This window comes from Dermacentor andersoni, chromosome 10, assembly GCF_023375885.2.
Source record: "Dermacentor andersoni chromosome 10, qqDerAnde1_hic_scaffold, whole genome shotgun sequence".
Taxonomy (NCBI): domain Eukaryota; kingdom Metazoa; phylum Arthropoda; class Arachnida; order Ixodida; family Ixodidae; genus Dermacentor; species Dermacentor andersoni.
In genome coordinates this window covers 8,205,145-8,221,028 of record NC_092823.1, presented here as the reverse complement: position 1 = coordinate 8,221,028, position 15,884 = coordinate 8,205,145, and the positions used below count along the sequence as shown (strand labels likewise).

Here is a 15,884-nt window from a genome sequence, read left to right as displayed (position 1 = left end):
CGGGTCAAGCGCGTCGGCTTTTATACAACAGTCGTCGAATGTTCCAGACTAATCGTTGGGACCCGCGTGCCTTCCACAAAGTTCTACACCATTCGCGTCACGCGATGAAATCAGATAACACAAGGTTCGGCGACAACATACAGCGGATAGAAGCATCGATAACTTTCCAGAAACTTCGGATACATGCAGGCGCGTCCCGCGCTGTGCGATAAGATTTGTTAGGCGGCGAAACGTGGTCGCCCGATAAATATAAGTACACGTGTCAATATCGTCAAAGTTCTTGATGATTTTACCCTGCCTTAAGGTTTGAATAACAACGCAAAGACAACAGAGGGGACAAATGAGAGAACAGAGCGCTATGTGTTGTCGAACTTTAAAGCACGTTTCACCAACAAGCCCAATCCTACACTCTCCTTGAAATTATCCTGCTTATCTTTCAGTGCATACATCTTGGCTTGTCGTATGCCAAGTTTTCTTCTCAGTAATTTGGGGGTATTTATGTGTTACTACTGTGTGTTATAGTAGAAACACATAACTACCCCAGGAAGTGGATGGGAAAACCGCGCCGCGGTAGTTCAATTGGTAGAGCATCGCTCGCGTAATGTGAAGACATGGGATGGCTGCGCACGTGCGGCAAGTTGCTTTTTCAACTATATTGATTTTCATTAATTTATAATTTTTTAAATTCATATAGTAAGTGTACGTAATTTCCCCTGTGTTGGCCTTGGTGTCTTTGTTCGGTTCTCCTGATATGATTCATGAAATTCGGACGCCTTGGTTAACACCCTTCCTTATCGTTTACTATGTTTTACGTTATACTTAATCCAAAGCCGTAGGATCGTTGCCTACCTGCCGCAAGTTCTTTTTTATGCACTTTTAATTCCAATATTATATAGTTTATATAATAGTCTTTCGTTCAGTTAACGGGTCCTGCCGCCCCCTCCAGGTGGTCGTCGGTGTACGTGAAGACGGACGGCCGCTTCAAGGATTCCCAGCAGGCGTACGCGGCAGGCTACGCAGAAGGCACGGCCACCAGCCGTATGACAGATCAGCACTACGCCAACATGTACGGCCACTACTGCGACACTGACCCGGCCTTCTGCTCACGACTGTTCGCTTTCTACCGGGCTAACCTCAGGTCGCTGCTAGAAAATGCCATCCAGTACGGCGACAGAGACCCTTTCTGGCATCAGGCATGTCTTCTATACGCATTGTTCTTGCGAATCATTACTGGCCCCAAAATTATACCATCACAGCAGCGACTATTGGCGGATACGTTACCCGCTGACGAGTTGCTTAATTGCTGGTGACGCCCGAGCTGTGCGCGTAATACAATCCCTTAGCCTATCTCTGAATATACCTCCCTTTTTGGGATCTTTAAACACGCATTACAGGGGCTTTGTTAGATATCACTATATAACTTCAAAACATACACACTTGTGGAAGAGAAGTTACGGTCATACGTTATACAAACATTCGTGCGAAATATTTTTGAAATTGAAAGTGTATAAAATATATCGCATACATATCACTCACAAAAGAGCTGGCCAGAGAAAACAAGCTCCCGCAAAAACCGTGGTTTACCCGTCTTCGTTTCCGCAAATCAGCTTCGGGCATGCGGCTAAATAGTGTCGTGGGGGACAATTATGTAAGCTTTTTGTGAAGGCCTCACAATTTCGACTTGCATTCCTGCGAACTCATTCTTGCGTGAGTTGCTACAGATACTCGGTAGAAAAAACACCGCATTTTTTTTTTACACGAACGGGAACAGTGTAGACACACAGCAGTGCTGAACAAACAATAAACTGTTATTGCAGAAGTAGCAATGAAAAAATTTAAAGCGCAGAAACTCCTCTGGGAGTTGTCTAAGCACGTATGCGTCTACTTGCTCATCTCCACGCAGCCCGCTTTCCTTAAGCAACTCGATCCGGCCAGCGCAGGCGACGGCGCTGCGGCGGCGCGAACTGGTGCACACGGCGGCGCCGGGTGCGCTGATGACGTTCCGAGCACGTCACTCTTGAGCACCTCACTCGTCCGGGTCAAACCGTTATGAGCCGTGATCGAGCGTACTTCGGTGGCGGCTGCGTATATGGCACGTACAGCCGTCAGCCCGCTGAACACGAACGCTCCGCCACGTGGCCAGGACCAGCTTGTACTGACGCCAGCGCCGGGCAGTGTTATGTCGGTATGTTTGCAGCGGCTTACCATAGCTGGAGCGCAGCTAGATTTGACTGCTCGTCTTGTCTTTTGCTTGTGCCTGGCAGGCGGGGAGAGTGCGCTCACTTTGCATTCCCGTTCCGCCACGTTTCGCTCGTGGGTGCGGTCTCACACGGGTCCAGAAAACGCGTTGCGGTTTGCTAATATCGGCAAAGCAAAATCGTGGGCGACAGCTCGCGCTCGTTTCGGGTTTGGCCCCAAAGCTGGCGCTTTAAAAAAATGATAAATAGGAAAAGGAGAGCAAATGCAGGTTGGTGGTGTTTGTAAAGGTAGGAGAATAAATAAATCTGCAAATCCGATGGCATAGTTGATATAAGAAATCAAGAACATGAACAACTATGCCACCGCATTTGCAGATTGCCACCGTATTTGCAGACGCGTTTTCCGGACGCGCGTGAGACAGGAGCCACGAGCGAAACGCGGCGGAACGGGCATGTCAAGTGAGCGCACTGTTGTGGTGGTGGTGAAAAACATTTATTGATGAGAAGGCCAAAAGCAAAAACAAATTCAAAAGCAGCGTTGTGAGCGGCCTTCTGGCTGCCGGTTGTGGCGTGCAGGCCATGCCTAGTCGTGACGTCCTCCGGCCAGTTCACCAGCCGGATTTGGATAGCCGGCTCGGTGCTGGACAAAGCAACCTCCCACTGCTGCGGACTGGTTAGGCGCCAAAGGCGGGGGGCAAGTGTGCCGGGCAGGAGAATAGAACGTCAGCGTAATCGGCGCGGGAGCCGTCACATAAGCGGCAAGCTGGCGAATGCGCCCCGGGGTGGAAGAGGGCAAGACGTGCGGGAGTAAGATAGGTATGGGTCTGAAGGTGGCGCCACAAGTGTCGGTGGGCAACCCACCGCCCCGCCCCGTTCGAAAGCGGACGCTCGTAACATCCATCCCTCCATCCATCCGGGCTGGGAAAGGGATTGTTGCGGAGGGGGGGGGGGGGGGGAGAGGAGACGAGACAGACGATGGTGCAATGTGATATCGCGGTACGTGAGGAGCGCGTCACGCGTATCCATTCCTGGCGCGGGCGGGCTTGCTCGGTCAGTCGAATCTCGAGCAATGGAATTGGCCGCCTCGTTACCAGGATGGGCCGCGTGAGCGGGCACCCAGATGATTTGGATGGGGCGAGAGGGAACGGTATCGGAACACAAGATTGCGATGGCCGGGTGTGCCACCCGTCCAACCGCGTAGTTGTAGACCGCAGGTTTGTAGTCGCTAGAGATGAACTTCGCGGAGGTTTGCGTGATATCAAGGGCTGCCTCCTCGGCCTCGACAGAGGTAGAACTGTAGACTGAGGCAGTAAGAGCGGGTCGGAGAGAATTGTCAGTGACGGCAAGGGCATGTTCTGGGTAGCGGCGGTACGGGGCAGCATCTACGTAAGCCGCGGCGGCCTGCCGTTCGTATACTGACGCCAGAGCGCGGAGGCTCGCGCTGCTTTACGGGAGGGGTGGTGTTCTGGATGCGTATTTTTAGGAAGGGGATTAACGGTTAGGAGGGTTGGGACATGGGAAGGGATAGGCAGTGATGTGGGAAGAGGAATAAGAGGGGAGAGGTTAAGGGTGGAGGGAAGTGCGCAACCGGGCGGGTGCGGGAAAGAGGGAGGATCTGGGACGTGCGATGGGCCTCCGTCAGCACCGTAATGGAGTTGCGGACGCCAATCGACAGTAACCGAGCCGTCGACGTAGATGTGGAAAGGGACAAGGCTGACTTATACGCCTTATAATCACAAACCTTGGCGGCGGATGTAGAACATCCTTTCTGCCGCAAGCGTCACGAGTTCGTGACATGCAGCAAATTGTTTTCTCATCCACTTTCAATCCCAATAATCATTTTTTGTTAATTTTTATTAATAAGTACAAGTAATTTCCCCTGTGTTGCGTGTCCTTGTTATCTTTGTTTGTTGGCTTCTTGTGATACGAAGTTACGGCAGTACTTTTATTGGCCGTGTAAATTTGAGTAATGATCGGCATATTAATAAATTACCAAGCATAGCGTCCCACACGCAATGAACAGATTTTACTCGATGACCGCGGAAACTCATGGCTACAACGATGGTGTGAAGAGCGGCAGCAGCGGTGAGCGAAAACTTCGTGCGGCCTCTGGCTTCGAAGTGTTTCCGAAACGTGAGATTGCGCGGCTTCCAACACGAGACCCACGAGCACGCAGCGTATCCGAAGTCACCAGGCATTTCGAGTCGCCTCACCTTGGCTCTCGCCGGAGACTACCTCTAAAATAGGGCGCGTGGGGAACTTACCTGACAGCAAACACATGACAACGACTGGCTTGCCCCAGACATATCCTTAGGGCCTGGCCTGCATTCCGTAAGAAGAGTGCTTATTTTTCACAATGTAAAATGAAGCCGGTAGCTTCTAAATTCCAAGTGTGTTGAGGTGCTAGGTGCTGACTATGTGCTCAACGCGGTCTTGCTTTTTTTTTTTTGCTTTTTTTGCAAGAAGGCATGCAGTAGGGGCATGAATTTTTTCCGGTACATGAATGACCGGAATAGGACCGTAGGCATTCATTTCGCGCGTCTTGTGGGTCGATTGTCTGCTCATAGAAGGCGATGAAATTCATTTGGTCAGGTTGTAGTGACGGTGAAAAGCCAGACAGCTGCAAAGCTGTAAGTCACGAAGTTAGCATTTTATTGGGCGAACTTCTACCCACAAAAACAAGTGACATTGAAAACACAACAGTAACAGTGAGCACAGCTATTTATTCATGAGTCATCGTAGGCATGCCCGCCTAATCCCTGGCGCTCGCGTGTGTTCCAGAATGAGCGCAAGTATTTGTGTGGCACGTGCAACCGAATTCGACAAGTGCACCCAAATTAGACAAGACTCTTTCGCTACGGAATCGGCGGCAATATTCGACAAGGTTCCGGCACATGAAGGAGCGCCTTATGCCGAGCGATAACCTTGTACGAATAGTTGCCAAATGAAAAGCCGCCACCAGAAAGATATAAACCATGTACACTTGTCAATATGTTCTATTAAGATGTCAGTCAACGAGCCATCGTAAATGGTAGTCCACAGTGGGGATCGATTAACAACGTCAGCTGCACATCGTACATTATACTCTCCGCCTGACATTGCGCACGAGGGCGAAGCTAAGCAATCATCTAGGTGCGCGACATTCGTGCTTGATAACCCCCAAATGCCTTACCGACACTTGCAGCTCTTCCTTCTGACGTCTTGCTTATGCTCCACACAGAACTTGAGACAACCATAAGAGAGCGCCAATTCCACCATTCTGCAGAAAGGCACCTTTAAATCCATCGTGCATACTCTGCGCATAAATGCGTAGGAAGCAGAGGCTCTCTTAACATCATCATCATCAGCCTGGTTATGCCCACTGCAGGGCAAAGGCCTCTCCCATACTTCTCCAACTACCCCGGTCATGTACTAATTGTGGCCATGTTGTCCCTGCTAACTTCTTAATCTCGTCCGCTCACCTAACTTTCTGCCGCCCTCTGCTACGCTTCCCTTCCCTTGGAATCCATTCCGTAACTCTTAATGACCATCGGTTATCTTCCCTCCTCATTACGTGTCCTGCCCATGCCCATTTCTTTTTCTTGATTTCGACTAAGATATCATTAACTCGCGTTTGTTCCCTCACCCAATCTCCTCTTCTCTTATCCCTTAACGTTACACCTATCATTCTTCTTTCCATAGCTCGTTGCGTCGTCCTCAATTTAAGTAGAACCCTTTTCGTAAGCATCCAGGTTTCTGCCCCGTACGTGAGTGCTGGTAAGACACAGCTGTTATACACTTTTCTCTTGAGGGATAATGGCAACCTGCTGTTCATGGTCTGAGAATGCCTGCCAAACGCACCCCAGCCCATTCTTATTCTTCTGATTATTTCAGTCTCATGATCCGGATCCGCAGTCACTACCTGTCCTAAGTAGATGCATTCCCTTACCACTTCCAGTGCCTCGCTACCTATTGTAAACTGCTGTTCTCTTCCGAGACTGTTAAACATTACTTTAGTTTTCTGCAGATTAATTTTTAGACCCACCCTTCGGCTTTGCCTCTCCAGGTCAGTGAGCATGCATTGCAGTTGGTCCCCTGAGTTACTAAGCAAGGCAATATCATCAGCGAATCACGTTACTAAGGTATTCTCCATTAACTTTTATCCCCACTTCTTCTTAATCCAGGTCTCTGAATACCTCTCTTAAGATACCGGAGGAGAAACCTGAAACCTTGCGGCTCGAAATTAATCAAATGACTTCTTTGACTGCCTCAGTAATAGCATTTTGACGAGATCTGTGACACATGTTCGCGATGCTGACAAAAAAAAGTCTGGTCGCATGGTCCTTTTGTTTCTCAGAAAATCTGCGACCTCTTTAAATATACTGATCGTTTAGTAGCACTTTCGAGGCGATTCCAAGTGCCCTTGATAGCCAGCACGCTTTGTCTTATTACAGTTTCATCTCCTATTACACCATACACTGTTTGCGCACTAACGTTTGCAGGTGGAGTTGGCTGTACTACAAATATCAGGTATGCAGCGGGGACTGACCGGAGCTAAAAGTATTCCCTACGACCCTTACGAGATGCCGACCGACTTTGAGAGACTCGTGTGAGTCATGGTCCATTTTTTCACCAGTTAGTGCCACGGCTCGTTCAGTACGTTTGTCAGACCACCATCTTTTTATTTATTTCCACGAATTTTCACGCTGTCATCATAGCAGGACACTATAGCCATTACGGCTAGTACTCAGTTTATTAGTAAAGGCGCACTATTTGCATAAATGAGGTAGATAATTTTGTCAAAGATACAAAATAATGTGGAGAGTACGGTGTACGAATACTACGATGGAGAGAGGTAGAAAAGGCAAGGAGATAAAACATAACTATGGTTTCATCTGATCAGTTGATGAAATATACTGACGGCACTACTGTGCACAACCAAAATAGACGGACAGCAAAGAAAGGAAACAACATGACACATGGCTGTTTTCGACACAAGGTAACACGAATGTCATGTCCCACGTTACTTGCGTTGATTTCTCTAGATCCACAAATTTAGGCTGTACGCCACAGCAAACATACCACATGGCACATCTTTCCGCAGGAACCTTCAAGAAGTTGGAACATTCATAAATGAGAAAACTGATCCACAGGGCAGTAGCACGAAGCTACAAATTAAACCCATACGACTTTCTCAGAACAACCGCTTCGCTTTTGAAAACGTCGTCCTCATCTGGGCATCTGGGGATGGAAAGGATCCGGGGATCGAATAACCCCTTCCTTTCGGTTGTAGATTCCAAGCTATGCCTTCAAATTTCCCAATTTCATCACACCTCTGATTCTCTACTGTCCTCGACTTTGCTGCTATCCTCAGCAAAGGTATGGTTTCAGCAGCCATAGACGGGATTTCTACTGGGCACGCATGACAATCAGCAAGTGGCCAGCTTCAATGAGTGTGTTTCTTTAAGCGGTAGACAATAGCGCCCTGCGAGCACTGTACGTGTTTTGTACGGTATCGACCATCCTCCACTACTGCAACTGAGTGGGGGTATTTCTCGATAGCTGGCACGCCGACATCTGATCCCCTAACTACCTTTTAGCCAGAAACCCACACTACCTCATCTACAGCATATCTGATGGCAATACACTTGAGTGCCCTGTAAAGATAAGCAACGCATGTGACTGATCTCAAATCCTATGTCATCTGTCTCTAGCTCTTTTTCACTTCTTCATCCCCTCCCCACGTGTGAGGTAGCAAACAAGACCAAGTATAACTAACCCCTTTGCACATTTCGTGCCGTTTCTCTCTTTTTCCACACTTATAAGGACATTATTGCCACCGAATATAGATAGACGTATGCATAAGTGTGAGCTCCCTTAAGTAGCGTCACGCAAAGTTTAATTATTGTATAACAACTTGGCTGTATGCGGTAGCCATACGACTAGCACCACTAGTTTGCGTCTTTCTGGCATCCCATACGCAGGCTTCTAAACTTGTACAAGGACATAGGTGATCTGGAATGGGCGTTGGGGAGGCGCGGACCAAAGGCACCTAGGGATCCCGGCGTCGCCTTCTTCAAGACAACGAGCAACAATGACGAAGCGATTGCAGCCCACACCTCTTGGGGGCATTACGGTGCTATGAACAAGTTATTGAAACAGTACGTCTTCAACTACAAGCTACTGGCCGGCTCAGGTGGGAATTGTGCTTTTCGGGTGCTATGAAAAGTGATCACATTGCCCCAAATCAAGCAGATGCACGCGCTTCAGTTCAATAAAAGAATATCGCCGTGGCATATTGACAGTTGTATCGCATACAATAGGGGTTCCCGAACTTTCTGTCTTTTAGGCTAGCCCACCTGCCTTCCCAGAATGCCGCGAAACACGCGGTGTGCGATTGAAACTTTCTTTGTTTTCCGGATTTCACTCCAATGCAGCGGTAGCGGTTCATTTCTGGTTAAACTACGGAGAAAAAGGTAACGGTTGAAACCAGCTTCAGCTGGCTATGCAGGTTTGCATACACAAAAACAATAACTGGGAAAGCCACACGTCTTAGCTGATCCCCCGCTTGATGCTCCCTACTACATAAAGGTCTGTCCCATAATTTCATGCAGGTAGTGAGTAAAAAAAAGCTGCAGTTCCGCCCGAAAGGCGAAGCACTGATTGCGATAGCAAATTAGTAGATAGTTATTCGACGTAAGTATAGTAGTTTTGTCGCTTGTGTAAACATTCACTTCATAAATTACCAGTGGTATAATGTGCAAGCGCGACTGAACGAGGGCGTAGAAAGAAACAGACACACACAGACAGCGCCGTCTCTGTGTGTCTGATTCTTTCTACGTCCTCATTCACTCGCGCTTACTCATTCTATCATGGATTGAAACTAGTCCGTCAACGTGTTTTACCTGAATTAGCAAGTGCGGTGCCACGCGCACGTAGGTAAGCATGAACACATATCGCTCGATGAGCGCGGACACTCACTGTCAAAATGCTGAAGTGAGGAATCGTGGAGGCAGCAATGACTGGAATGACCTTCGTACATCTTTGGCTTCAATGCGACCGAAACGTCGAAAGCACAGCGCATAGGAAGCTACCGGCACTACGTGCACACGGCAAATATCGCAGACCACTTTGAAGATGAGGCCCGAGCTGGCGCGCACTTTGGCCACGTCGCAGATCCCTTCCAATGTGTGGCGCCCGCGCGGCCGTGCCGTAAGCAGCAGCTGCTGGAGAAGAACGTCCCCCCTAACTCACCTCACACCCATGCCTCACGCGCGACAGAAGACGGCGCGCTTTGGGACCACCTTCCTAATCACATAAAATCGCATCACCTAAGAATCCCGTAAAAACCTCAAGCTGACACTCCTCTGGGAGTTGTGTATGTATGCGTAAGCAGTGTGCTACTTGATGATCTCCACGCAGCCAGGTGTTGGTAATCAATGTTATGAAACTTAATCCGACCAGTATAAACGGCAGAGCTGAGGCGACAGGAACTGCTGCGGACGACGGCGCAAGGTTAATTGATGACGTAAGTAAACTGCTGCAGGCGGCGGCGTCAGGTGTGCTGATAACGTTCCCATCAGTACAAGCCGTTACAGCTCTCTAGGCGCATCCGCCGCGTCCACAGCGAACCGCATCCGTATGGCTCGAGCACGCAGGCGCCACCTTGAAAGCCGCCTGCGATGGCGATACAGTGCGCCTACTGCTGACAGCTTCGTCTGCGCCGTATTCTTGCCTTCGCGTTGAAGCGAGACGCGCGAGTCCTGTGTTGAAAGCGATCTGCAACGGGGACACACCGCTCCGAGTGCTCATAGCATCGTGCGCGCTGTGTTCTCGCCGCTCAATTCGCGCTGAAGCGAGAGGCAGCGCGAAGGTGAATGGGCACGCTGCTTCGGGCGCTATCTTGGAACCGATCGTCTTACATGACGGATGCACGGAAGGGTAGACGGATATGTTTCCTCATTCGGTAAGCTTAGAAATGCTCGCGCACTTAAAACGCTAAGATTGGGAAATTCTTTCGTTCGCCGAACTGACTGACATTTTCGTAGCAAAACAGGTTGCGGGAAGATTCCACAGAAATTGCGGACTTCTTAGTAAAAGTTGCGAGGAAAACAATGTTGCATTGACTGGAAAACATCAAATGGTAGTGATGTGTTCTTGTAATGGGTTGCCAATGACAAAGCTTCGATTTGAGAATAATGTACAGAGCTGAGCTCGCGGAGCAAGGATGGATGGATGGATGGGTGAAAAACTTTATTAGGGTCCTTTAGGGCGCGCCCTAGCGCGCAGCGGGCCGCTCCCACGTCGGAACAGAGAGGCCGAGCCGCTCCGCCACGTCGTGGGCCCGTTGGACAGCCCATAACTGTTCTTCGAGGTTGGGGCTGTGTAGGACAGCATCCCAGCGTGAAGAAGTAGGAGTCTAAAAAAATTAATACAAAGCCACAAAATAAAAAGAAAGAAATAGTAGAGAAAGAGCGCTGGACGAACAAAGCAAAAATCGAATTCATGTCGGACGTGTTTTCTCACGGCCAGGAAATTGCGCACGACTAATTTGCGCATAAAGGTCAAACTCTCAATGATACATCTTAAAACTTTTTGTGCGCAAACAAACAGGGACGAAGAATAGAAGAAACACAAGGACGGCCGCTTTCTAACAACTGGTTTTATTATTTGAAGAACCACCTGCTTAGATACCCACAGATCTGCGCGATCTAGTCAACACAGCACGCCTATAGCGCATATAATACACGCAGATCTGCGCTGTCAAGTCAAGAGAGCACATCTATAGTACATATAACACATGTGATAAAAAGAAGTGGACCAAAGCCACCCGGTCAACATAAAAACAGCAAGGTGCATGAAACAACCACTTACGATAAAATGCGTTAAAGATTTGATAATAGAAGTGAATTTTCTTTATCCAATAATGAAACAGAAGTATGGCTGATGCATTTTTCTTTTTGTTTTTCAATCCAGTGTGCTTCCACAATTTCCCTCGCGCACGCCCATGCCGCACGTGTTGCGGAATGACACCTCGTCATTCTCATTTGTTATGCAATCTTTAACACTGCACATTAGGGGCCCATGCGGTAAGGAATAGTAAAGATCTTGAACATCTATGCTGAATCCCCAGCTGCAGCTCGTAGTATCTGATGCCAGAAAATTCACAAGGCCTTCCTAGTTTTTGAATAAGTACGGATCCTGTACTTCTAAGGAATTCAACATATTTTGCAGGAACTCCGCGACCATAACCTGCGTTGAATCCTTTCTTGAACTTCTTCATTTTTATTTAGCGAATACACATGTAGGATTCCGTGGTGTAACGTATTGTCACGTGGTCGTGACGTCAAAGAACACAGTAGCAAAACTGTGAAAGGCAAAAACTAGCTTTTATTGGGCGAACCTGTGCCCACAAAACAGGCTACACTTAAAGCACAACGAGAGCGGCGAACACAGTCGGCGATCGTCGTAAATCTGATCAGCGGGTAAAGCGCGTCGGCTTTTATAGATCAGCCGTCGAATGTTCGAGATTAACCGATGGGACCCGCGTGTCTTCCACAAAGTTCTACAACATTCGAGTCACGCGATGAAATCAGATAATACAAGGTTCGGCGACAACAGACAGCGGATAGAAGCATCGATAACTTTCCAGAAACTTCCGGATACATGCAGACGCGTCCCGCGCTGTGCGATAACATTTGTTAGGCGGCCGAACGTGGTCGCCCGATAAAGATAAGTACACGTGTCAATACCCCCCTCTTAAAAAGCATCGACCCGATGCTGCAAACAAACGAAAGTAATAAGGAAAAGCACTCGTAGCAAAGACAACAAAATAAAGAAGTTCGTCAGCGTCCGTAAAAGGGTTTAAGGCGCACCACGTGGACCACTTCAGGTCGTGCGCGGCGCCGCTGTGAATGCGAAATGCCGTCTGGCACGACCTCATAGTCCAGTGCGCCAATACGTCGGATAACCTTGTAGGGTCCGAAATAGCGTCGCAGTAGCTTCTCACTTAGTCCTCGTCGGCGTATCGGGGTCCATACCCAAACACGGTCGCCGGGCTGGTACTCGACGAAGCGTCGTCGCAGGTTGTACTGTCGGCTGTCGGTACGCTGCTGGTTCTTGATCCGTAAGCGGGCGAGCTGTCGAGCTTCTTCGGCGCGCTGGAGATAGGAAGCGACGTCAAGATTTTCCTCGTCAGTGACGTGCGGCAGCATAGCGTCGAGCGTCGTCGTCGGGTTCCTGCCGTAAACCAGCTTAAATGGCGTGATCTGTGTTGTTTCTTGTACCGCCGTGTTATAAGCGAATGTTACGTACGGCAGGACCGCATCCCACGTCTTGTGCTCGACGTCGACGTACATTGCTAGCATGTCGGCGAGGGTCTTGTTCAGGCGCTCCGTGAGACCATTCGTCTGCGGATGGTAGGCAGTTGTCCTCCTGTGACTTGTCTGGCTGTATTGCAGAATGGCTTGCGTGAGCTCTGCTGTAAAAGCCGTTCCTCTGTCGGTGATGAGGACTTCTGGAGCACCATGTCGCAGCAGGATGTTCTCGACGAAAAATTTCGCCACTTCGGCTGCGCTGCCTTTCGGTAGAGCTTTAGTTTCAGCGAAGCGGGTGAGATAGTCCGTCGCTACGACGATCCACTTATTTCCGGAAGTTGATGTCGGAAACGGTCCCAACAAGTCCATCCCGATCTGCTGAAAAGGTCGGTGAGGAGGCTTGATCGGCTGTAGTAATCCCGCTGGCCTTGTCGGTGGTGTCTTGCGTCGCTGACAGTCTCGGCATGTCTTGACGTAACGGGCGACATCGGCGGTTAGGTGCGGCCAGTAATACTTTTCTTGTATCCTCGATAGCGTTCGGGAGAAACCGAGGTGCCCAGCGGTCGGATCGTCATGTAGGGCGTGCAGTACTTCTGGACGCAGCGCCGACGGAACAACAAGAAGGTAGTTGGCGCGGACTGGTGAGAAGTTCTTCTTCACGAGTAGGTTGCTTTGAAGCGTGAACGAAGATAATCCACGCTTAAATGCCCTAGGGACAACGTCGGTATGCCCTTCCAAATACTCGACTAGGGCTTTTAGCTCCGGGTCCCCTCGTTGTTGTTCGGCGAAATCTTCCGCGCTTATTATGCCAAGGAAGGCGTCGTCATCCTCGTCATCTTGCGGCGGCGGGTCAATGGGGGCGCGTGATAGGCAATCGGCATCTGAGTGTTTTCGTCCGGACTTGTATGTTACAGTGATGTCGTATTCTTGTAGTCTGAGGCTCCACCGTGCCAGCCGTCCTGAAGGGTCCTTTAAGTTAGCTAGCCAACACAACGCGTGATGGTCGCTGACCACTTTGAATGGCCTGCCATATAGGTAAGGGCGAAATTTCGCTGTAGCCCAAACGATGGCAAGGCATTCCTTTTCGGTTGTAGAATAATTGCCTTCCGCTTTTGACAACGACCGGCTAGCGTAAGCTATCACGTGTTCATGTCCATCTTTTCTCTGGACTAGGACGGCACCGAGGCCTAGGCTACTGGCGTCAGTGTGAATTTCGGTATCGGCGTGCTCGTCGAAGTGCGCAAGTACGGGCGGCGACTGCATGCGTCGTTTGAGTTCTTGAAATGCGTCGGCCTGCGGCGTTTCCCACTTGAACTCGACATCACATTTGGTTAGATGGGTTAGCGGCTCCGCGATGCGTGAAAAGTCCTTGACAAAGCGCCTGTAGTAGGCACACATGCCAAGGAATCTACGCACTGCCTTCTTGTCGATGGGCTGCGGGAACTTTGCGATGGCAGCTGTCTTCTGCGGGTCGGGGCGGACTCCAGATTTGCTGATGACGTGGCCTAAAAATAGAAGCTCCTGGTAAGCGAAGTGGCACTTTTCCGGCTTCAGAGTAAGTCCTGATGACATGATGGCCTCTAGTACTGTTGCAAGCCGCCTAAGGTGATCGTCGAAATTGCCGGCGAAGACAACGACGTCATCCAAGTAAACGAGACAGGTCTGCCACTTCAAACCTGCTAAAACCGTGTCCATCACCCGTTGGAACGTTGCGGGCGCCGAGCACAGTCCGAATGGCATAACCTTCAACTCGTAGAGGCCGTCCGGGGTGATGAAGGCGGTCTTTTCGCGATCTCTTTCGTCGACTTCTATTTGCCAATAGCCAGACTTGAGGTCCATCGACGAGAAGTATTTAGCGTTGCACAGCCGATCCAATGCGTCGTCTATCCGTGGGAGGGGGTATACGTCCTTCTTCGTGATCTTGTTCAGACGACGATAATCGACGCAGAAACGTAGGGTTCCGTCCTTTTTCTTCACCAGGACAACAGGGGATGCCCACGGGCTTTTCGACGGCTGGATGATGTCGTCGCGCAGCATTTCGTCGACTTGTTCTCTTATAGCTTCACGTTCTCGCGGCGAAACTCGGTAAGGGCTCTGGCGGAGTGGTCGAGTGCACTCCTCAGTGATTATGCGATGCTTGGCGACTGGTGTTTGTCGAAGCCTCGATGATGTCGAAAAGCAGGCTTTGTATCGTCGGAGCAGACTTCTGAGCTGTTGCTGCTTGCCCATGGGGAGACTTGGATTAATGTCGTAGTTTGGTTCGGGAACCATGGTCGTCGGGGCAGATGCGGTGGAATCCGAGAGGACAAACGCATTACTGGTTTCCAGAATTTCCTCAATGTACCCGATCGTCGTGCCCTTGTTGATGTGCCTGAACTCCTGGCTGAAGTTTGTCAGCAACACTTCAGTTTTCCCTCCATGCAGTCGAGCGATCCCTCTTGCGACGCAAATTTCACGGTCTAGCAATAGACGTTGGTCGCCTTCGATGACGCCTTCTACGTCAGCGGGTGTTTCTGTGCCGACCGAAATAACTATGCTGGAGCGAGGCGGGATGCTCACTTGATCTTCGAGTACACTCAAGGCGTGGCGACTACGAGGGCTCTCCGGCGGTGTCGCTTTATCTTCCGACAGCGTTATAGACTTCGACTGCAGGTCGATGATGGCGCCGTGTTGGTTCAGGAAGTCCATACCGAGAATGACGTCTCGTGAACACTGTTGCAGGATAACGAAGGTGGCAGGGTAAGTCCGGTTATGAATGGTTATTCTTGCCGTGCATATTCCAGTCGGCGTGATGAGGTGTCCTCCAGCGGTCCGAATTTGAGGGCCTTCCCATGCGGTCTTAACCTTCTTCAACTGGGCGGCGATGTGTCCACTCATTACGGAGTAATCGGCCCCTGTGTCCACTAAGGCGGTAACTGCGTGGCCGTCGAGAAGCACGTCGAGGTCGGTGGTTCTTTGTCTGGCGTTGCAGTTAGGCCTTGGCGTCGGATCACGGCTGCGTCGTGTTGAACTGAAGCTGGAACGTCGCGTCGTCAAGTCGTCTTTTGTCGGTGTAGTCTTGGCTTTCTGACTTCGTCGGGACGGCGGCGTGTCATTATTATGTCGTGGAGATGGTCTCTTCGGCGTCACCGTCGGCGTCGGAGGATCTTCGTCAGTTCGACGAACAGCAACCGCACCTCCATCGGTTGCTGCTTTTAGTTTTCCGGATATGGGCTCGCAGACCGGCCCCGGGCTGGGCCAGTGTATGGTCGGCGCTGCGGCGACAGGTAACGGCCTGGTGACGGCGAACGGGACGGTCGTCGAGGGCTCCACTTAGTGGCGGCGAGGTAGTCGGCGATATCGCGAGGTCGTTCGCCAATCTGTGGTCGCGGCGCGTTCACGGCGAACCCTC

The 15,884-nt window shown here is 50.2% G+C and overlaps 1 protein-coding gene across 5 annotated transcripts in view; it reads left to right on the top strand.

The window, feature by feature from the left end:
• The window catches only part of LOC126519729 (putative phospholipase B-like 2), a 252,868-nt gene that overhangs the window by 73,569 nt on the left and 163,415 nt on the right, over positions 1 to 15,884 (top strand). For all 5 annotated transcript variants that reach the window (XM_055065362.1, XM_055065361.2, XM_055065364.2 and 2 more), the window contains 3 exons: positions 947 to 1,193; positions 6,680 to 6,786; positions 8,162 to 8,373. In XM_055065362.1, the coding sequence (XP_054921337.1) occupies positions 947 to 1,193; positions 6,680 to 6,786; positions 8,162 to 8,373 (566 nt within the window). The remainder of the gene's footprint in view (positions 1 to 946; positions 1,194 to 6,679; positions 6,787 to 8,161; positions 8,374 to 15,884) is intronic.